Below are 24,716 nucleotides of genomic sequence, written 5' to 3'. Positions count from 1 at the left end.
TTTTTTTGGCTCTCCATTTGCTTGGTAAATCTTCCTCCATTCCTTTATTTTGAGCCTGTGTGTATCCTTGCATGTGAGATGGATTTCCTGGATACAGCACACTGATGGGTTTTGACTTTTTATCCAATTTGCTAGTCTGTGCCTTTTGATTGGGGCATTTAGCCCATTTAGCATTTAGCCCATTTACATTTAAGGTTAATATTCTTATGTGTGAATTTGATCCTGCCATTTTGATGCTACCTGGTTGTTTTGCCTGTTAGTTGATGCAGTTTCTTCAAGTTGACGCAGTTTCTTCCTTGTGCCGATGCTGTTTACCATTTGGTACGTTTTTGGAGTGGCTGGCACTGGTTGTTCCTTTCTATGTAGTGCTTCTTTCAGGAGCTCTTGTAAGGCAGGCCTGGTGGTGACAAACTCTCTGAATAATTGCTTGTCCATAAATGATTTTATTTCTCCTTTGCTTATGAAGCTTAGTTTGTGTGGGTATGATATTCTAGGTTAAAAGTTCTTTTCTTTAAAGATGTTGAGTATTGGCCTCCCCTGTCTTCTGGCTTGTAGGGTTTCTGCTGAGAGATCTGCTGTGAGTCTAATGGGCTTCCCTTTGTGGGTAACCCGACCTTTCTCTCTGGCTTCCTTAGCACTTTTTCCTGCATTTTAACCCTGGTGAATCTGATGATTATGTGCCTTGGGGTTGCTCTTATTGAGGAATATCTTTGTGGTGTTCTCTGTATTTCCTGGACTTGAATATTGGCCTGCCTTGCTTGGTTGGGGAAGTTCTCCTGGATAATATCCTGAAGAGTATTTTCCAGCTTGGATTCATTCTCTCCATCACATTCAGGTGCACCTATCAAACGTAGATTAGGTCTTTTCACATAATCCCATATTTCTTGTAGACTTTGTTCATTTCTTTTCACTCTTTTCCCTCTAGTCTTACCTTCTTATTTCATTAAGTTGATCTTCGATCTGTGATATCCTTTCTGCTACTCGGTCTGTTTGGCTGTTCAAACTTGTGTATGCCTCACACAGTTCTCATGTCATATTTTCTGCTCCTTCAAGTCATTTATATTTTCTCTAAGCTGTTTAAAACATTCTCATTAGCATTTTGTCAATTTTTCAAGGTTCTTAGTTTCTTTGCATTGGGTTAGAACACGTTCTCTTAGCTCAGTGAAGTTTCTTATCGCCCACCTTCTGAAGCCTGTTTCTGTCAATTCATCAGACTCATTCCCCATCCAGCTTTGTTCCCTTGCTGGTGAGCTCTCTTTTATGAGGTGTCTCTTTGGATATACAGGGGTTGGGGAACTGCTTGAAGAGACAGTCTGTCCCTTATAGGAGCTCAAGTGCTGAGCTGGGAGCTCCGTTGTTCCATTCAGAGCTGCTGGGCAGGTACGTTTTAGTAAGTCTACTGCGGCGGAATTCATAACTGCCTTTTTTCCCAGGTGCTCTGTCCTGGGAAGGTGGGTCTTTATTCATAAGTTCCTGATGTGCTGCTACCTTTTTTCAGAGATGCTCTGCCCAGCAAGGAGGTAGCCTAGTCACAGTCTGCCAGCAGAGGTGTTGCTGAGCTGCCATGGGCTCTGCCCAACTGTGTGAACTTCCTTGTGGTTTTGTTTATAGAGGTATAGTTAGAACTGCCTCAGTAGTGGCGGACTCCCTCTGTAGTGGCGGACTGCCTCAGTAGTGGCAGACTGCCTAGGTAATGGCAGACGCCCTTTCCCTGACAGCAGGTCCAGCTGTGCTTGCTGCAAAACTCTCAATCCAGAGCGTTTCAGGTTGCTGGTATTTGTGGGGGTGGGACCTGCCGAGCCATATCACCTGGCTCTCTGTTTCAGCTCCATTTTTTTCAGTTGAATGGGTGGCTCTGTGTCCCAGGTGTTCCAGGTGCCACTTGAAATGGCCACCCAGATTTGTGTGAGCTTTTGTGTGGAGACCTGCTGCACTGGCTGAAACAGCCATGCTGGAAACTCGTGGCGCTTTTCAGCCTGGGAATCTCCTGGTTGGTGGGCAGGAATAACTCATTTGGAGTTATTCATTTAATTTAATTTAATTTCATATAATTTCATTTGGAAATGCAGTGATCATTCACCCTCTGCATTGTTCTCTCTGGTTACTGCACCCCAGGGCTATTCCTATTCGGCCATCTTGGATCCACCACTCCCAATGTCTTACCTCCTTTTTTTTTTTTTGCTTTATTGTTTTTGACCTCCCTATTTTGCAGGAAACGCATAACTAAAAGGGAAAAGCTCCTTGTATTTCCCCTTTCTTGAAGATGTTGCTTATGTCACCATTGAAGCACAATCATGAGAAATAGTTAATCAGCACATTAAATAGGGTAGAAGGATGCTCTTCCCGCCTATTTCCAGATTGTAAACCTAACAGAGATCAGGGGTTACTAAGAAGGAAATAAAGAATGACACAAACACTGTCTCTCCTTCTACCCTTCTTTCCCACTCCCACTCCAGAAAATTCATGGTATTCAAAGGTTTATTTTCTAGTAAATGTTTAGGAACTAAAATGTCATAAGATTCTGCATATGAAAACTTTGTTAAAACTTTTTAAAATATAGTTTTCTCTTTCCAGATAAATTTCTCAGTGTTTCTCTCTAATTCTTCACAATTCTGTAGTACACATCTTTTTCTTCTGTGTTGCTTCAAAGAGTTATAATTTTAGCTCTCATGTTTAGGTCTTTGATCTATTTTGAGTTAATTTTTTATATGATGTAAGATAGGGATCTAACCTCACTCTTTTGCATGTTCAGTTTTCTCATAATCATTTGTTGAAAAGACTGTCATTTTCCGATTAAATGATATTAGTACCCTTGTCGAAAATTCTTGATGATAAGCTTTATTTCTGGTCAGCCTTTTCTATTCCATTGGTCTATATGTCTGTCTTTATGCCAGTACCATATTGTTTAGACTACTATAGCTTTGTAGTAAGTTTTGAAATAAGGAAGTGTGAGAAATCCAATTTTATTATTTTTTCAAGATTGTTTTGACTAGGTTCCCTTGAGACTTCACATAAATTTTAAGATGGATATTTCTGATTCTGGAAAAAAATAAAAGTCATTGGGATTTTGATATGGATTGCATTGAATCTGTAGATCATTTGGGTGGTGTACCATCTTAACAATATTGTTTCCCAATCCATGAACAATGGTTGCCTTTTCATTTATTTGTACCTTCTTGAACTTCTTTCAGCAATGTTTTACAGTTTTCAGTGCACAAGTCTTTTGCTTCCTTGGTTAAGTTTATGTCTATATATTTTATTCTTTATGTTGCTATTTTAAATTGAACCATTTCCTTAGGTGTTTTTTCTCAGATTGTTCATTGTTAGTGTATAGAAATACAACTGATTTTTGTAAGTTGATTTTGTATCCTGGAACTTTACTAAATTTGTTTATTAGTTCCAGCAGGTGTTTTTCTGGAGTTTCTTTGGGGTTTTCTACGTATAAGTTGCCTTCTGCAAACAGATAATTTTACTTTTTCCTTTCTACTTTGGATGCCTTGTATTTCTTTTTCTTGCCTACACAAAAATTTTTATTTTCCTACCACATTGGACAATTAATATTTATTATCTTTAGATTAACATTACGAAATAGACTTTTTAATCTCAATTGCGATTTTGTGAAAATATTTTCTTGGTACTTTATACGATTCTTCCTGTCTTTATTTATCTGTCATTTTCCATTTTCTTGATCTTTGCTTTCATTTGGTCTGCCTCTATACTGTTGTCTCATGATTATCTGAGTCTTCTGCCATATTCCTCCTAAAAAATCCCTTCTGCTATGAAACCTTCACTAAAGACAAATACCTTAGTAATTATTTAAAATTCTCATTTTAATGTCTTTATTTGGACTAGATATGCTTCAACATTATTTACGGCGTTTCAGTTTACAGAGGAACCTTGATAGGTGGGTTTTCTCTTTCACCATTGACATTCCTGTGAGATACATCTGATTGCTCTTATCCCTCTCAACCACCTGCCTCCCAAGTGATCATGGGAAGAATTCGTGAGTATAGATAGTGTTGTTCTTTCTTCAAAATAGACCCCATATGGTTAATACTGTATAACTTAGGACTCTTTAAAAAACTCAACAACAACACGAGAGTTAAATTGGTAAAAGAATGACTGAAAATAAAGTGGCTAGGCATGGGTGGCTCATGCCTGTAATCCCAGCACTTTGGGAGGCTGAGTAGGGCATATCTTTTGAGCCCAAGGAGTTCCAGACCAGCCTGGGCAACATGGCAAAACCCTGTCTCTACAAAAAAATAAAAAATACAAAAATTACCCGAGCATGGTGGCACACATCTATGGTCCCAGTTGCTCGGAATGCTGAGGTGAGAAAATCACTTGAGCCTGAGAGGATGAGGTTGCAGGTTGCAGTGAGCTGAGATCACAGCACTGCACTCTAACCTGGGTGACAGAGCAAGACCCTGACCCTGTCACACACACATGCACATACATACACACACACACACACACACACACACACAAAATAATAATTTTTAAAAAAGGAAAAAAGAAAAGAAATTCTAACTTTTACCACACATGTTGATATGATCACAGATGAGGCCTTGATTTGTATTTCATTACAGCTTTTTTTCTTATGTAAGTTCTCTTAATGACCAGCTTGCATGTGGTGTTTGTAGATTCTCTAATCCAGTGTTCACAAACTTTAGTGTGCAGCATAATCACCTGCAGGGCTTGCTGAATACAGGTGCTGGGTCCCCACCCTCCAAGTGTCTGATTCAGCTTATCTGGGGTGGGGCCTGATCATTTGCATTTCTGATAAATTCCCAGGTGATATACTGCTAGTCCAGACACCACATTTTGCGAACCCATGGTCTAAAGAATACTGTTTAACTTCCATTCTGTACCGCATATTTGTTGTTGTCTAACTTAGACCAGTTTAATTTGGATACTCTACTAAGGCATAACATATTATATTTTCTTCAGCATTATTCCCTTCTCAATTAAAAAATAATCATTGGTGATATCAGTTCTCATCCCCTTAGACCTCTTTGTTTTACTACTCCCATGCCTCAACATATACACACAATTAATTCAGACTTCTAAATCATGCTGAATCTGTGATGACAGTGATGACAGCAGCAAAAACAATAACAACAGCTAGTGTTTATAGAACATTTATTCTGTGTTAGGCACTGTTTTGAGGATTTTATTTGAATTAATATAACGCTCATAAATTGTCTTTGATGTTATTAACCCAAAATAGCTGATGAAAGGAACAGGCGCAGAAAGGTTCTTACAGTTAGGAAGAAAATGAAAGAAATGGGAATCTAACCTTTCTGGTTTCAGAGCCCTTACCCTTCATTCCTACACTCTCAAACTCCTCACTACTGTGCTGCCATGTTATGCTGCCTCTATAGTATGTCTGAAATGACTTTCTTACTTTGTTTTCTGTAGCCATAGCCCTCACTACTCCATGTAGTAATAAACTTAATAGGTGAGCTATATCACTGTATCCAAGCACTGTGCTTAAATACTTATACATGTTTTGAATTAGTTAAGCTCATAACAATACTATGACTTTATGAGCAAACTGAGTCTTGGTAAGGCTAAATAACTTGTCCAATTTCTTACTACTAATATGTGCTGGAATCAAGACTTAGATTTTTTTAGATCACTCTACTTATCCTGCAAGCCAGTGTGCATCCATTGGCTCGACCTCTGCTGGATTCTGTAACTCAAGTCATTGAGGGTGTAGGAATCGATGTTCCCAGTGTCATTCCAGTCACTTCTTTGAGCAGTAGTTTCTGTTCTCTCTTACATCACAATAAAATGCGAGGTTTGGGCTTCAGATTGTTCCTACCCATCTCATCTCAACAACTTTCTTTCAAGTATCAGAGAAAGCCTTTTAATGCGGAATTCTCTTACATGAATCATCTTATGTACCATTTTTTACAATGAAGCACATTAAAATTTTAGGCTTCCAGGTAAAATATTGTGGCCCATCTTCCAACTTGCCCTTTTATGTTCTCCACCAAGCAATATTATGACTATTGTACAACTTGTCATATCTGTGATTGTGCCTCCTGTGTTTGACTGACTTACAAATAACACTAGTTTTCTATGACTTGGATGAGAACACCATTATCATTTACCTTATAAAAGAATTTAACTTTATTATTAGACATGCACAGGACCCCATGGATGAGGGAAGAGGTTAAGAGTAGATAGAAGAATAAATGTCTCCTGTAAAATATAAAGATAACCTCAGTTGGAATTTCCTGAGAAGGGAAAATGAAGTTTGTGTATATTGAGCTTCATAGATCTAAAATAACTCTCTTTGCTGGAGAATTGTATATTTTAGTAAGAGGTTTTATTTTTTTCCTTTACCAGATCTATTTAATTTGATTAACACCGTATAGTCCATACTCTCTTCACAGTCTTCAGCTGTTTCCTTTTTTCTGTATGATCTCTAGAACTCCGATCTTTCCCCTGACTTCATCTCATAATTCTTGTACTCTCCTCTGACCTCCCTTAAGTTCTCCTACCATCCTTCAATTTTTTTTTTACATTTCTACCCTAAGTTTCTGCTCTGTCTACTGGCCCTAAATTTCATTATAAAAAACATGTTTTTAATATTTTAAAATAGAGTCCCTTGAGCAGGGACCTGTGCTGTCTTTGTCAGAACTCAACAGGTAAAACAGTCATTCTGATGCCATGACAATGCTTTAATAAAATTCTAGTAAAGGACTTGAGAGCTTTAAGGATTAAATTACTATATAATCATTTTTTTCCTATACTAAGCAGTATTGAATAAATAAACTGTTTTATTATTTTGAAGTCTGTTAGTGAAATGATAATGAAAGAGACTCTAATATTGGCTATTAGTAGCATATGTATATATAATCACTTGAGATCTTTATTTGTGATAATGATTTTTAAAAAACAGGCTCAAGTCTCACACTCATAACAGAGGTTAGAGTTCTACTATTCCAAAGCTTACTTTTGACAGAACCATACTCTTAGGAGTCTTAATGTTATACCTTTGTTGCCATGGAGACAGTAACAGGCTTTTATTATTAATTTTTAATACACACTTAAAATATACATATGCTAAGGTTAAAAGTTCAACTTAGTTGTCTGTTGGTTTTGAGTACTGACACATTTTGAAAACAATTTCTATATTCTTCTAATACTTGATTTTTGTCCTTCAAAGAAAATGAAGGAGATTTCTGGCCATTGTAATGACAGAGTTGTATATTACTTTTTACAGGGTCTTTTAGGAATAACGTAGAATCTCTTGTGGGTCAGTAATGGATGAGTATTTTGAAGAACATGCAGAAATTTTTGAAAAAAATAATGTGATCTTAGACACTCGCATGTCTTGGCCACCTATGGTTATGACACTAATATATAATACAAACAAATCGATTTCAGATTCAGCTAATACTTTTGTGACAGTGCTGTGCTAAGCCCTTTCACCTATTATAGTTTATTTAATAGAACTCAGTTTAAAAGCACCCAAGCAATCCTTATATTTTTAACTTTTAAAATATTTAGCTAATTATTGGAATGTATGTCAATAGTTTCTTAATTGTCCCCTAAAAATTAATAAAATGTATACATACTTTCAGTAAGTAAAACTTTCAACTCATGAGTTATACTTTGTTCCTTACGAGAATGAATGGATTCCATGGCATGAAATATTACTATTCCATAGGGCTCATGATTACATTGGTAACTAAATCACATCTCTTTAGCTTCTATTGTCAAAGTAGCATGGCCTAGTTAATATTTTAGTCCACCAACAGTTTTGGCTTCTTATATTAATGGCTGAGAAGTAAGGTAATTGATTTTCTTGTTAAGCTCCGTAGATTAGGCCTGGTGGCTTATATTTAATCCTACTTCTGGTGTTTATCATGACCGAGTATTAGAGTAGTTATCTCTGGATAACAAAAACCTTTTGATTGCAATTATTATAAACAAAACTTTAAAACGTAGTCTTGTGCTTTCCTTAGTTAATATCTGTATTTAATGGCAAAAGAAGCCAAGGTAAGAAAGCTCTTTGCTTTATGAAGAGAGAGAAAATAACTAAAGCTAACAATCACAATTTATGCTAATAGTTTTGAGTATTAGATTTTAGCTTTTCCAGTTTTCAGTGACTTTTAATGAGGAGACCCATCTCCTCTATGAAGAATGCAGTTAGTTTTTTTTCTGGCTCAAAAAATAGGGTAACCTGATCTGAGTCTGACAGAGTGTGTCGTTCATTTAAGTGCTTCCATCTGTTGCCTGCTGTTCCCCTTACTCATGACCCCTCTATGTTTCTCTCTTTCCCTTTTTCCTTTTCTTTCCCTGTTTCTCTTTCCTTTTTCTCTCTCCCTTCCTTTCTCTTTCTTTCTCTCTTGTTCTCTCTCTCTCTCTCTCTTGCTTACTCTCTCTCTCTCTCTTGCTTGCTCTCTCTCTTTTTGTCCTTAGCCCCTCTGAGGAAGGCAAAGTTTGTTGAGAGCCCACGAATTCCAGAATCCGAGCTTGGCTCACCAACCCTCACTTCAGCTCAGAAACTGGACGTGGATGCATACTGCCCTGGTAAGCATGCATGCAAAGTGTCTGCTTTGAAAGAGGGAGAATTGGATCAGGCCCATCCAGCAGAGCAGTATTTTGCATGGATACTACTCATAAAAACATGTTACTCTTTTGCAACTGATTGCATATTCTTCTTAATAGAACATAGTTTTTACTGAATGCCCTATTTTGACTTTGATACAATAATGAGAGTAAGTATTGAAAATAATTTCAAAGGTTTTTCAAAAGAATTAAGATAATGTTGGTAGATAAGTAGTTTTAGGTAAGTAGGATTACTTTTATGATTTGAGATACTTGAAGAAATTTTGCTGGGGCCATGTGCAAGCAGGAATGTTGAAGATATGAGTAAGAATATTCATTCGACAGTAGACACAAAAGTGTTGTATGCAACACTTTTGCATACAGCCTTTATGTCTAATTCCTATTGGATTTTTGGATAGTTATAGAAAATACTTGTGATGCTGGAACCATTAAACTTGAATTAAAAAAGAAATATTACAGGTTTCCGAGATGGACTTCTTTTGGATACAGATACTCAGTTTTAGAAATACCTCTTGTGAATGGCCTGTAAACACATGTGGGAGTTCACTAAAACCCTTCTTGTGTGGGAGCCAAACTGAGAAAGACTCATTATCAATGCCTAGATTCTTTCAAACTTAGATGAGTTGCCTGGCAACATCCTTTACACTCTCTCTACAGTGAGTCTATAGAGCTGTGTCAGAAATGTTCACAGCTCTAGCTGAGTATACAGATTATAGCATTAGTAAAGGACCTTGGAAGACTTGGTTTTAGGTCTTTTGTTTATTCCTGCTCATTAAAATTGATGTTAAACCACAGTGAATACAACTACTACATATTTACAGCATGAGGGGTCAGCAGAGTAAAATGATTCTTAGTTCTGGGGAAGGTATCAGTAGCTATGATCTGAAATGTCAGTATAATATACCTTCGAAGCCAGATAAGACATGGTAAAACAAAAAACAAAACAGTAGAAAACTTGGGCCAAACCTCATAAAATGAGAGACAGTTGATTTTATGGGTCAGTTTTGAATATTGAAAGACCTTGGAGATTTTGCTTTTCTTCTGGGTATCGAACCCCGGGCTTCATCCACTCTTAACAGATAATCATTCTTTTCTAAATCAATCACAGTTTTGTATTAGGAACCAGCTTTTCTGTCTCCAAAAGGAACAAAATAACTCTCTAAATGGTACTGCAGCACAGAATTAGAAGAATCATGTTTTGAGATACTGTCACACTTCTTGGGCAATGGAATATTATGCTTTGCATGTCTTCATGCAAATTTTAGCGTTAAAGGTAAAATAAGTAAGTGTGCTAATTTTCTAACGCTTTCTTGAGTTTTAGAAGGAAAAACCCTATCAGAGGCCTTTTCTTTTCCAGATTTGCAAGTGAGAATGACTGTCATGGGGGCCTAATCTTTCACTTCCTGATTGCCCATCTGACATCCTTAATCTAATCTAGCTAAAGTCTTATTTGGGTGATTATTTATGAGTATTTTCCACAGGCACGAATTCGTTGTTGAATTAGAATTGAACCAAACTAAAGCTTGGTTATAATTTTTAGAAAGCAAGAAAGAAACTAAAACACAGTATCAAAGTGTTGCTAAAACAAAACCCAGTCTTGTCTTATCTGAAACAATCTTAAAGCATAGAAACCTTATAGTGATTCGCTCTTTTTAATCAAGTTATTAGATGCTCTGAAAATTAGTTTCTACCATGATAAGAATGGTAACCTGAGGGTTAAAGCTGTTACCTCTACATAGTATTAAAAATTAACAATAACCAAATGAATTAATGAGTATACTCATAAAACAAACACATTTCACATTTTAATGCAAATTTTAATATTATAAAGTGAAATCATGCTAAATTTTTGAATTTCTTTTACATAGGATTTACTGACACCACTGATTATATTTTATTGTACATTCATGCAGAGTAATACAGTTAAGGCTACTAGTGTCCTGATACCTTCCTATCTGCCTGCTTTACTCATTATTACCTGAAAATTTAGGAAAATACTGTGTTTCATAGAGGCGACAATCATAAATTGAAGGTTAGAGCAGTGGTTTTCAAAGTTTAACTTACTTCAGAATTACCTGGAGGATTTGTCGAAATGTGGATTGGTGGGCCCCCAGAATTTCTTACTCAATAGGTCTGGAGTGGGTCAAGAATTTGCATTTCTAACAAAATATCAGATCATGCTGAAGCTGCTGTTTGAGATTCCATGCTTTGAGAACCAATTGGGTTACAGGCTGCTGCAGGCTATTCACTGTACAGTCATTGTTCAGTGCTTCGGTGCTGCTGAAAGACTGCGGGGTTCCTTCCACCACTGTTGATATCTAGAGAGTAACCAGCAATGTTGTTTCTGTGTTATCTAAACTAAAACATTTTGGTACCTGTATTTTAGATTGGAAGAATAAAGCTTTTGTGTGTGAGAAATGGACTTACGTATTTTTCTTGGTATGCCTTTTTGTACCTGACATCTGTGTACCCATGTCTAACTACTCTTTGTTGTCCTACATGTAAAAGGAAATTGTTGATCAAACCGAACCAATACACTGATGGTTAGTCTAAAAGGATAGGAAAAGCTACTCTGGAGTATAGCTGTGGAGCCGAAATATTAAATTGAGGGATTCATTATATAGCATTAGTTTCTACAATATCTAAAGTTTTATTATTCCTTGAGTTACATTTGTTGTATGTAAAATATGAGAAAGTTACAAGCAAACAGTATGTTTTGGTCTTGCAGCTACAACTGTGGAGATGATTGATGGTGTTAAGTAAACTACCAGGATTAAGGAGATGTTCCGGGAATTGTGTTTGTTAATTGTCTCACAGTGGGGAAACTAAGATCTACTGATTTGTCTAGGGTCACAAGCAGGATTTATTGTTCAACTCTTGAAGGGGACACAATATAGTCCAAAAATATATTGCCCTCTAATCCTGTTACTGTGTAAATCCCATGAGCATTCCTTACTGCCCTTAGGTCTAAAAGCAGTAAATTAAGTATGAGATAGAGCCGTATTCTATTTTTATGAAAAAGAGTAACCAACTGTTAGTGATTTCAATAAATCAATTTCCAAAATAAGAGAATAGATTCATCCTACACTCTATCACTTTTCTGTCTACAGTATTACTTATTAGGTGTGTGATTTGGGGCAAGTCACTTAACCTTTCTACCTATTCCTTTATCTGTAAAAATGGAGTTGATAGTTTTAAATCAGTCTAATATATATAAAGCACTTAGAAGAATGCTTGGCTCATAGTCAGTGCTCATAAATGTTAGATGATTTTATTATTTTTGTAGTGATAATCCTGAGATATAGGACAAGATCTTAATCAGAAAAAATATTAAAGGTTTAGGGTCATTTTAGTTAAATGAGTCTTACTGCACTTCAATTCTGATTTTTCTCTGATTAGTCTACAGTCTGGAGCACGTCACTTAACTTTTCCATACTTCAGTGTCCTGTCACAGCAACATTATATATAGCATGACATTATTTCTCTAATTTAACAAATTATGTTTTTATGTAGATACATGAATATACATTCATAGGAAAAAATTTCTTGAAGAATACACCAAACCATACCACTGGTTACCTAAGGAGTGGAGTCTTGGAATTGTTGGAAAGTTAGAGTAGGATTGGTGAGATGTTAGTTAGCAGAGGTTATATCTGGTTGGTGGCATTATAGGTAGTTTTAATCTTTTTTTGGGGGCAGCATGTATTAGTGAATAAGAGCTTATGTTCTGGCATTAGATCTAGGTTTAAATTTTTTCTCTTCCACCTACTAGCTATGTGACTGATAAAAATAGACCTATCTTAAAAAAAAGACCTATCATCTCATAGGATTGTTAAGTGAAACAGAGTTTAAGTGAAATAATGTATATGCCACATGCTTAGCTCAGGCAAAATAAATAAGAGACACTAGGACCCTTTCTGTTACTCATGATCATTATCTTTTCTGCATTTTCTAAAATTTTCACAATGAACTTCTATTGAAAATTTTCAGTAATCAAATGACACGAAGGTGATATTTTTTGCTTTTTACACATTATAATATAAAATTTCAAGTATAAAAGTGACCTTTGACACAGATGGTAGGCCAAGTTGACAGTTTTATAGGACTTCTTACTACATGTGCATGAAAGGTTAAGGGCCAAAGCCCAGGCCAGTCTTGAAATAGGCAAGCTTTTATCAACACCAAATACATTCAGAGGAATTTGAGATTAATCTTTTTTATATGGATTCTTTTAAATCTCTTAAAAAATGGTAGTGTCTTTCAAAGGACAGTGCTATTCAAGGTGACAACAAAATTAGCCTATATTTAAAACTCAGAGAAAACAGTTTAATTATAGTTAGTGCATATTCATATTTATATGTATTCTGCACTTGTAAAAATTTTGTTCATTTGGATTTTTTATCTGTATTATACATTCTGTAGTATAAGTGCAAGCCATTGTAAACAAATAAAATGTTTTATATAAAGTGAGTAGTTCCTTGAAACGTCTTTTCCCAGCTCCTATATAGTCATGGTCATTTCCATTAAAATCAAAGGATGATTTTTTTTTTTTTTTCTTCCATTTAGAAAATTTCCGAGAACATTATCAAATGTTATCTCTATCCTAAATAATTAAACATGATTCTTTTGGTTTTGCTACAAACTTTGTGCTTGTATATAAAATCTTCTGTATGATTTTTGCATTGTCCTGAGTACCAAGAGCCTTTTCCTCCTATTTCAGACCTTTTATTATATTGTGTTTGTGTTCTACTTTATTGTAAATACAGTAAGTATGAAATAGAATTTTTAACCCAAGTTAAATTGGTGAGCTTTGGGGAGAGCCTGAGCCCTTTAAAAGTATAAATAAAAGCTTGCTACATGTACATATGTACTTTTCCCAAATACGAGTTCTCAAAACAGTTGGTAACTTCCCTTGCACCAAGGAAAAAGAAAGAAGAAATGCTATTGTAAAGGTTGAAATTAAAACAAAAGAAAAGGCTGGTAATGATAAGAACAAGAACAAAAAGCTAAAAGTTGTATAGTGGATAGACTTGAGAGGAGGATGAAAAAGGAAGTAATGGAAGTGTGGGATTGACCCATCAGGATATGAAGTCTAAAGTGGAGATTGGAAGACAGACAGAGAGATAAATAGAAATAAGTTGTGTATCAGAGATACAAGATACTGCCTTATTACTGGTTATGAAAATAAGCGTAGAGGCAGGGTCTCACAATTTCACCTAGGCTCACAATTCAGGATTCCTGGCCTCAAGTGATTCTCCCACCCAGGCCTCCCAGAGTGCTGAGATTATAGGTGTGAGCCACCGTGCCTACCTTACTTTGAACATTTTTAGTTGTTTTCCTGATCTATAGTTTTTCATTGTTTGTGATGCGAGTTTTAATCTTCCCTAGTTAATGAAATTTTAGGGAGGGAATCAAGGGCAATTGTGTTCCTCCTCTTTGGTAGGTCCAGTTTCTAGGTAGATAAGGGAACTTCAGAGAACAATGTCATCCTCTGCTTTGGGAGAGGCAGAGGATTAAGAGAAGGGAGGTGGGGAGGAGGCCAGAAAGCCCTTGAGGCTGCTTCTTTAGTATGTCAAAAGACTATATTTTGGGGTATTATTTTTTGTGCCCCAACAGTTAGAAGGTTAATAATCTCATCACACTAACTTTTAGATTAACTTTTCTAACATGTTTTGCATCATAAAATCTGAGGCTTGGCCTCTGAATTATGGTGTTTAGATCTGTAATTTAGTTTGATATCCAAAGGGGCAATATTTTTACTAACTGTAAAACCATTTTAACTTCCAGCTTTTGAAGAAGTAAAATGCTATAGTTTAAAGTAAAATGCCAGTGGTTTAGAGGCAGACTGCCTATGTTCATGTACCAGTTCTGCTACTTACTACTTCTGTGACTTTGGGCAAATTACTTAACCATGATTTGTTAATTTCCTAATTTCCCTCTATAAAAAGGGGATGATACTAATACAACACAGGAAGGTTGTAAAGATATGACACATTAAAATATGTAAAATAAACATAGATAAACATAAGTACATAATATATGTAAAATAAAAATATAAAAATGTATATATTTATTTTTGAGACAGAGTCACACTCTTGTCACCCAGGCTGGAGTGTGGTAGCAGAATCTGGGCTCACTACAGCCTCCACCTCCTCAAGCAATCCTCCTGCCTGAGCCTCCCAAAGTGATAGGATTACAGGAGTGAGCCACCACACCTGGTCTCATAATGTTTTATGCTGACTTTTAGCCGCCTTTTACCTAAGGATGTTGTGGGTAAAGTTATCATATCTTTTTTTTTAATGAATGCTTCACAAAGAGGACAATATTTTATGTATACTGTAGTTATTGGGCATCTTTACACGCAGCCTATACTAAGTTGTGTGTATGAGTGTTTATTTTTAATGGGGTCAGTTTTTCATAGTGGCGACTGGCTCTGGCTTGGGAACAGAGAAGCCTGGGTTCAGTTCTGGCTGTGCTGCTTGTTAGCTGGTGACTTTTATTTAATCTCTCTAATCCTCTGGTTCCTTGTCTATTAAATGAAGAAAGTGATATCACTCACTTTACAGGGTGTTTGTGACAGTTAAATAAGGTAGTACATATAATTTACATAGCACAATGCCTGGAACATCAGTTAATATTACTAACAACTTATCTCTCACATATATATACTATTACACATTTATTTCCAGGGAAAGAAATATGTTTCTTAAGCAGAACATATGTTACTGCAGTTCAGTGTTCAGGAAGAATTCTGTGGGAGCAAAGAAGGGACAGGAAGGTACTTTTGACTTGGGTTTTGACACGCAAGAAGCAGGAATTCTATATCTGATACTTGTACTGTCATCCTTTACCTCTAAGCACTTAAAATCCTTTTATTCTCTTTGTTTTTTCTTATCTAGAAGTTATGCATTATAACACTTAAATTTATAAGACTCATAGGAAGTGTTGGTTAAATTCTGTTTATTATTGAGTGCTCTTTAGAGTAGATATTTGTATTAGCTTTCTATTGCTACATAACACATTACCATAAAATGTAGTTCTTTAATACAGCGTTTGTTATCCACAGTTTCTATGTGTCGGTAATCCAAATGCAGCATAGCAGGGTTCTGTGGCTCTCTCAGGTTGCAATCAAGGTGACAGCTGAGGCTGTAGTCACCTTGAAGTTCAACTAGGGAAGGATCCTCTTCTATGTTTATACAAATGGTTATCAGAAGGATTCCGATCTTCATGGGCTGTTGAACTGAGAGCCTCTATACCTCACTGGTTTTCAGCCAAAGGCCACTCTTAGTTCTTGCTATATGGGCCTCTTCGTAGGGCAGCTCACAACAGCTTGTTTCATGAGAGCAAGCAAGCAAGAGGTAGAGGCGGGTACAAGCAAGACAGTGACAGTTTTTATAAACTAATCATGGAAGTGGCATTCTATCACTTTTTGCCATATTCTCTTCATTAGAAGCAAGCCAGTAGGTCCAACTCAGACTCAAGTGGAGGGAATTATAAAAGGTCATGATTACAGAAGGGGCAGGTATTATTGGGAGCCATTGAAGAAGTTACTGTCTTAGTTCTCTCTGTTTAAAATAAACATTAAGTGTCTAGTTTGTATTGGAACCATAAGTACTGTCAGGAAGTATTCTGAAGAATGTTTCCACTATCTTTTGAAAATATTTTTAGCTCTTATTTAAAAAGTTATCCATGTTAATTATATAAAATATCAACTACTAAAATAAGAAAATATACATAATCCTGCCAGGAGCAGTGGCTCACCCCTGTAATCCCAGCACTTTGGGAGGGCAAAGTGGGCAGATCACAAGGTCAGGAGATCAAGACCATCCTGGCCAACATAGTGAAACCCCATCTCTACTAAAAATACAAAAAAAATAGCTGGGCATGGGGGTGCATGCCTCTAGTCCCAGCTACTCGGGATGCTGAGGCAGGAGAATTGCTTGAACCCAGGAGGTGGAGGTTGCAGTGAGCCCAGATCGTGACACTGCACTATAGCCTGGGCAACAGTGCAAGACTCTGTCTCAAAAAAAAAAAGAAAGAAAATATGCATAATCCATGACCCCACTAATCAGAAAGCCATTGTTAATATTTTGGGATATAGTGTAGCAATCTTTTTACATACAGCTGGCCTGCCATATCCAGAGGTTCTGCATCGACAGGTTCAACCAACCACAGATTGAAAAATGTTCAGAAAAAAATAAAAAATAATACAAGAGTACAAAATAATACAAACAATATGGTATAATAGCTATTTACATAGCATGTACATTACATTTGGTATTGTAAGTAACCTAGAAATGATTTCAGATATACAGGAGGATGTACGTAGGATATATGCAAATACTACATCATTTTCTACAAGGAACTTGAGCATCCACAGATTCTGATATGGGATAAGGGTTGGTGGGGTGGGGGGAGTCCTGAAATCGGTCTCTTGCAGATATTGACAAATGGCTGTACTTTATTAGTCTACTCAAGCTGCCATAACAATATACCATAGATTGGGTAGCTTAAACAACAAATTAACTGTCATATAGTTCTGGAGGCTAGAAGTTCAAGATCAAGGTTCTGGCTGATTCAGTTTTTGGTGAGGGCATTTTTCCTGGCTTGCAGATAGCTGCCTTCTTTAGAAATGTATCAAAATATTTTCCTTAGAACCTTCGCCAATACTACATATTTTTGATGAGTATTGCTTTTGGCTGTGTGTGTGTGTGTGTGTGTGTGTTTGTGTGTCTTCACAGCTTCTTCAGAAAGGCTTTTCTATCACTTTAACTCTCAGTGGTCATCCTCAAATATTTTTAGCTTTTATAGTCTGTCTTATATGGAAAAGCATACTTGATTTTGCTCACATATTAACTGTGTCTCCTCACCCAGATGTATTATGACTGAAAAGGATGTAGAGGAGTGGTAAGTCTTGCTGAACTAGAAAGAATAGATAGGCTTGCCTGGTACCTGACAGTGCAGTTGAAGCCTCATCTTTTAACAAGTTTTCTAAAAACACAGAAGTTTTCTTCTTAATCATTGTAAAATAAAATGTAGAGCAGCCTGAGCAACATGACAAAACCCCATCTCTACTGAAAATACAAAAAAATAGCTAGACGTGATGGTATTCATCTGTGGTCCCAGCTACTCAGGGGGCAGAGGTGGAAGGATCGCTTGAACCCAGGAGACGGAGGTTGCAGTGAGCTGAGATCAAACCACCGCACTCCAGCCTGGGTGACAAAATGAGACCCTGTTTCAAAAAATAAATAAATAGAATGTATGTATCATAAATTACAAAGTAGATTCCACTTACTCTCAACAGTTTTGTGATTTTCCACTTGTTGGAGTCACTTTCTTCCTTCTACATTGCTAAATCTAATGCTTGTTTTCAGTTCTCATTTTATTTAACTTACCTGCAACCCCCTCTTCCCCAAAACACTTACTCTGTGACCTCCAAATTCTCACATTATTCTTGTTTTCTTCCTAATTCTCAGGCATAATTTTCATAGTCTATTTTGCTACTTCCTTTTCCTTTCCCACTTCCAAAAATTGGAATATTCCAAGGCCTGGTCCATAGGTGTCTTCTCTCTGCTCACTTTCTTGGTATTCTCATTCAGGCCGACATCTTTTAAGGACGTATGTATATTGATGACTCTTGTCATCACCACATTTAGTCTGATGGCCTCTAAGACCCTGCTCAAGTGTACATCCACTGGCTAGCAGGTGCCCATGCTGTCCTAGTTGTTAAATATTTTTTAATACTACCCCTACGCTGCTCCCTTGCCTTTTTTTAGATCTTTGCTAAAATGTCACCTTTTCATTGAGACTTTCCATTGACACTATTAAAATTGCACCCTGGAGGTTACTGACAATCTTGACAAGCCACTTTATTAGAATCATGATGGCAGAAGTTTGATTGCAGGCTGGGTGCAGTGGCTCATGCTTATAATTGCAGCACTTTGGGAGGCTGAGATGGGAGGATCACTTGAGGTCAGGAGCTGGAGACAAGTGTAGGCAATATAGCAAGACCTCTTCTCTACAAAATAATAATAAAAGGCCAGGTGTGGTGGCATAGCTTCCCAGTAGTTTCAGCTACTTGGAAGGCTGAGGCGGGAGGATCACTTGAACCCAGGAGTTTGAGGCTGCAGTGAACTGTGATTGTTTCACTGCACTATAGCCTGAGTGACAGAATGAGACTCTGTCTGGAAAAAAAAAAAAATTTGATTGCAGAGGGTTTAAAAGTGAGTGGGAAATAGGAATTGTAATCAGTGAGTATAAACTGCTCTTTCAAAGAATTCTGTGATGAAAGGGAACAGCAGTAGGGAAGTAGCTATAGGAGACTGAGAAACAAGGAATTTCTAAAATAGAATAAATTTCAGTTTATTTAACATAAACTAGAATGCTGTGCTCTGATAGAGGAAATTGATGATGCAGAAGAAAGGTGACAAATGCTGAAATAATGCACCTGAGTAGATGACAAATGAGATAAAAAGCAAAGTGAAGGGATTGGCTATGGAAAGGAGTAAAGTAACTAGGAAAAAAAAAGGCTATTTTATGGGAACAGGTGCAGGTAAGTAGGTAGATATGATGACATAAGCTTGTAGAAAGCCTCTTCTGGGGGCCGGTTATGGTGGCTCACGCCTGTAATCCCAGCACTTTGGGAGGCCGAGGTGGGTGGATCACGAGGTCAGAAGTTTAAGACCAGCCTGGCCAAAATGATGAAACCCTGTCTCTAAAAATATTAAGAAAAAAAAATTAGCTGGGCACAGTGGTACATGCCTGTAGTCCCATCTACTTGGGAAGCTGAGGCAGGAGAATCACTTGAATCCAGGAATCGGAGGTTGCAGTGAGCCAAGATCGTGCCACTGCACTCCAGCCTGGGTGACAGAGTGAGACTCTGTCTCAAAAAAAAAAAGAAAGCCTTCTGATTGTTTTTATTTTCTAAATTAAATGAAGAGTGATGAAAGTGAGGATGAGAAAAGAAATGTTGAGGTTTGAAGAGAGAGAAGAAGGTACGGAATTGTGTTCCAAGAGAGTGAATGGATTAGGGAAATATAGTAGGACTGCTGGTCATTACTAATGTCCCACTTAACATTATCAGTCATTAATTTAACAAGGGACTTGCTAGCAAACACATTTAACTGTACTGGAACTCTGTACTGGACATACACATTAGGTGAAGAATAGGACCTTAACCAGAGTTGGGGTTGGACCAGATTGGAATGATAAGATTAAAGAGGATCAAGGGAATTGAGGGTATTTGCAAAGGAATGATTATGGTGATGACTGTGAAATCTAAGCCAAGCAGGAGAGAAAATGATAACATGAGGGTTGAAGGACAGTGATTTTGTGGTAAATTCAGTGGGCTTTTGGTACCAATAGGATCAAAGAAATGAGCTAGAAATATCAGAAGTGGTTGTCAGAGGCATTTGAGATTAAGGTTATGGACAGTTTGTAGTCATTAGTAAGCACAATGTTAAGAGTATAACCATGGGAGTGGGTGACTGAAAGAGGATTGGGGAACGAGATCAGTAGAGGTGAGGAGGTCAACAAGCTGAGAGGCCAGAAGATCATCTTTGTGAACATTGAAAATTACTAGACTAGTGTTAGAGAGCAGCAGAGTAAACCAATAGCTGTAATCTTCAAAGAATGAGTGGTATGACCTAAAGTTAAAGAAACTACAAGGAGGAAAGGCAGTGATTGGTACAGTTTGATGATGTAGAATCTTAAGGTAGACTATAGGGAAGAAAGTAGCTTACTGTATACCATTATATATCTCTAATCTTTACCACTACCTTTTATTCTGATATTTTCCTCCTTTGAAACATGTTCCAGATTTTGCTGGCTGCTATTATTTCCTAGCTTAGAACTTACCTATTTAGTATTTGTTGAGGACTGTAATGGTAGACATTGGTCTGAACACAAGGGATGCAGTGATGAAAAAGCTGAACAGAATCCTGTGTTCACAGACCTTGCAGTTTAGCATAGCTCATTTAGCACAAGCTAAATCTCAGTTCCCTGGGTCTTAGTTTAAGAAATCCTGTTCTAAGGACATCTGTCCTAAATCAGTAAATATAGTACAAGATAGTAACTGGGTATAGTAATTTTCTATAATGTGTATCATATATGTTTATTTGTGTTTTTTAGCATAAATACATTTGGCTGTGTAAAGACTGGCTACATATTGATGAGAATAATAATATTATACTTTGAAAAACTTTTAAGTAGTAGTAGTAGGGAAAGATACAGTACAAATGGGCGGTAAGTTACTTATGTTCTCTGTTCTTCCTTTCTGTGTTAATCAAGAAAAACAAATCAGTAGTAGGAGATAAATCAGTAAATCTTAGCTGCAGCATCAGCAGCTTTTTTGTTTGTTTGTTTTGAGACGGTGTCTCATTCTGTCACCAGGCTGGAGTGCAGTGTCGTGATCGTGGCTCACTGCAACCTCCACCTCCCAGGTTCAAGTGATTCTCCTGCCTCAGCCTCTGGAGTAGCTGGAACTGCAGGCATGCATCACCATACCCAGCTAATTTTTGTATTCTTAGTAGAGATAGGGTTTCATCATGTTGGCTGGGATGTTCTCCATCTCTTGACCTCATGATCTGCCTGCCTCAGCCTCCCAAAGTGCTGGGATTACAGGCCTGAGCTACCACACCAGACCCATTTTTGTTTTTAAGAGACAGGATATCGCTGTCTTGGTCAGGCTGGAGTATAGCGGTGTGATCATAGCTCACTGCAGCCTCAACCTCCTGCAGCCTCAACCTCCTGCAGCCCCAACCTCCTGAGTTCAAGTGACTCTCCCACCTCAGCCTCCCAAAACACTGGGATTACAGGTGTGAGCCACTTTGCCTAGCCATCATCAAAATCTTAATACAGCACCATGAGAGATTTTTTTAAACCTGGACCTCATGAAAGTGGCATGAATTATATTACATAGTTATTTTTAGTGAATATACTTTTATATAAAAGCCAAAACACATCACAGTAAATATAGGGGAAACGGAAGCTATAATCACATTAATTATAAGTTTTAAATGAAGCAATGAATGTGTTAGGGTTCTTGGAGAAACAGAAGCAATAGGTTAGAGATATAGATAGATAGAAAGAAATTTATTATGAAGGATTGTCTCAGGCAATTATGAAGGCCAAAAAGCTCCTTGAACTGCCACCTGCAACCTGAAAGCCCAGGAAAGCTGGTGATACAGTTTTAGTCCAAACCCAAAGGCTTGAGAACCATGGTGTAAGTTTCAATCTGAATCCAGAGGCCTGAGAACCAGGAGCACCAATATCCAAGAGCAAGAGAAGATGGATGTCACAGCTCAATTCAAGCAGAGAAAGCAAATTCATCCTTCTTCTATTTTTTTCTCCTATTCAGACCCTCAGCAGATTGGACAGTGTCCATTCACATTGGTGAAGACAGTCTTCTTTACTTGGTCTAACAACTTAAATGCTAATCTCTTCTAGAAACACCCTCACTCACACAACCAGAAATACTGTTTTACTGACTATCTGGGCATCCCTTAGCCCAGTCAGGTTGACAAATTAACCATCAAAATGCTCTGTCTGGCCAGGTGCAGTGGCTCACACTTGTAATATTAACACTTTGAGAGGCTGAGATGAGAGAATCGCTTGAGACCAGTAGTTTTGAGTCCAGCCTGGGCAACATAGCGAGACCCCCATCTCTAAAAAAAAACATTAAAAATTAGCTGGGCATGGTGGCTATAGTCTGAGTTGCTTAGAGGCTGAGGCAAGAGGAACACTTGAGCAGCCCAGGAGTTAGGCACTGCAGTGATCTATGATAGCTCCTAGGTAATTACATCATATTATTTATTGTGTAACTTCTAAAAACATCCCAGATTTGGAAACCAACAAAGAATAATAAATTTGTCATTTAGATAAACATGACTTTTGACAATAGGATACTACTTTCCTTACTCTGATGAGTGTATCAATGCCTTGCTTTCCACATTTGAATGAATTGTGCTATTGATTAGGAAATACAGGCCAATAAGGGAATAATATGGAAATATAACGTGACAGTAATAGTGGATATTTACTATATTTTGTATCTCAAATATATGTCTGTTGAAAGCAAACAGTAGAAACCTCAGTTTAGAAGCCAAAGGAACATTTCAATAAGAAATAGCAGTCTTAGAGATTTCAGTCAAGCATTGAAGATTCTTGAGCTGGTCAGGTATCGCATTCCGTTTAAGCCAAATAGTCATCATCATACATTGATGTGCAAGTAGTACCTCTTGTAGACTGGGGGCAATTATGCAGGCCAGGAAGCACTAGTGCAAGAGTTGCTAAACAGTGAATACTGTCCACCTCTGTATATCCCGTCTCTACAGTGATTCCACTTTCCAATGGGAGAGAATCAGAAGGGTGGGAAGTTGTAATGGAAGATTATAGTGTAAGCATTTAAAAGCCTGTTCCCCTATCAAAGTGCCAAACTAATGAATTCTTTAATGCAAAAGGAAGAGTTTGTAATTTCATAAAAATTGTATTCCTAGATAGCAAGAGGGAGAACTCTGTGTGTGTGTGTGTGAGAGAGAGAGGGAGAGAGAGAGAGAGAGAGAGGGAGAGAGAGAGAGAGATTGGAGGACTCTTTTCCATTTGTCTGTGTATGTCTCAGTTATATAGGATTATTAAGTAGACAAATTTACTTACTGTTTTTAGGAAGCAAATGTCTTAAGGAACAAAGAAAAATACTTAGAAAATCACTTAATCATAGAAACTGAGATTTCTATAAAACTTATTTTCTTTATTAGCTTCTGCTAGGAGTTCTGAACTCTAAAAGAAAGGTCAGAGAAGATAAGATTATAACTGCAAAAGAAAATGATTAAAACTCACTGCTTTAGGTTTGAATGTGGAGCCCAGAATGGTAATGTTGAGAATATTAGAACTTGCCCCTTTGGTTGAATTTCTCTTTAATGAAGAAGAACCCTATAAGAAGTCAAAGCTGGCATCTTTAGCTATACCACTTCTACCCATAACAGTGTTAGATCTCCACAGCCCCGTGCAGATGGTTATAAAAGCTTCTTTTCTTATCAGATACATACATATGGGGAATATGTTTGAGATGTAAGGGTTTAGTTGAAACATAGTTTTTATGGGTTGCAGTGGGGCTGAGAATGATGTCCAGAAGCACTACTGGCAGGTCTGCATTGCAGTTAAGGGGATAGGAATAGAAAGAGAAAAAATGCGACAGAAGCTTGGGTGAGTGGAGAGAATACAAGAAGGAAGGAAGGAATGGGAAAAGAATTATGAATGGAAAAAGAAAGCATTCTGGTAGTGGGAATTCCAGTGCCATTCACTGAAGCTATGCCATAGATGTAATTCTTGTGCACCCAGTAAAATTCAAACTCCATTGATTAATGGTTAGAAACTAACTTTGACCTAAATCTGAACTCCATACATTTGTATAACCTACTTAAACTCACTTAGTCTCAGGTTCCTCATCTGTGAAATAGAGGTAATAATACCTACCTCATAGCATTGTCATGAGAATTAAAAATTACCTAAGTAAAAGGCTTAGCACATAGTAAATGCTCAAAAATGATAATATAATGAAAAAATGTAATTGTATATTCTACAGGTGTAAAATTTCAGAAAATTTGTTTGGGTTGATGGCATTTCCATGACAATGTTTATTAATGGGTATGGTGAACGTTGTTTTCTAACTTGGTTTATTTCATTTTTTAACTGGCTTACTTAATTTTTGCTTATCTTTAGTCCAGTGGTTCTTAATTTTTATGGTCACATACCTCTTTAAAAAACTGATGAAATGTATTAATTACCTCTATAGAAAACTGCATTTACACACAAAATTTTGCCTAGGTTTCCAAAAAAAAATTAATATAACATTTAGGTTTGTGCCGGGCGCGGTGGCTCAAGCCTGTAATCCCAGCACTTTGGGAGGCCGAGGCAGGTGGATCACGAGGTCAAGACATCGAGACCATCCTGGTCAACATGGTGAAACCCCGTCTCTACTAAAAATACAAAAACATTAGCTGGGCATGGTGGCGCGTGCCTGTAATCCCAGCTACTCAGGAGGCTGAGGCAGGAGAATTGCCTGAACCTAGGAGGCGGAGGTTGCGGTGAGCCGAGATTGCGCCATTGCACTCCAGCCTGGGTAACAAGAG

At 37.3% G+C, this 24,716-nt stretch overlaps 1 protein-coding gene across 8 annotated transcripts in view; it reads left to right on the top strand.

The window, feature by feature from the left end:
• The window catches only part of TANC2 (tetratricopeptide repeat, ankyrin repeat and coiled-coil containing 2), a 437,594-nt gene that overhangs the window by 197,671 nt on the left and 215,207 nt on the right, over positions 1-24,716 (top strand). For 5 of the 8 annotated variants that reach the window (XM_017549224.2, XM_017549222.2, XM_017549221.2 and 2 more), the window contains one exon: positions 8,440-8,550. The exons of the other annotated variants lie outside the window; for them this stretch is intronic. In XM_017549224.2, the coding sequence (XP_017404713.1) occupies positions 8,440-8,550 (111 nt within the window). The remainder of the gene's footprint in view (positions 1-8,439; positions 8,551-24,716) is intronic. 8 annotated transcript variants of the gene reach the window in all.

This window comes from Cebus imitator, unplaced genomic scaffold (genome assembly GCF_001604975.1).
Source record: "Cebus imitator isolate Cc_AM_T3 unplaced genomic scaffold, Cebus_imitator-1.0 Scaffold217, whole genome shotgun sequence".
Classification (NCBI taxonomy): Eukaryota; Metazoa; Chordata; class Mammalia; order Primates; family Cebidae; genus Cebus; species Cebus imitator.
Note: the sequence above shows the minus strand (reverse complement) of the source record. Positions and strands in the feature narration are given on the sequence as shown.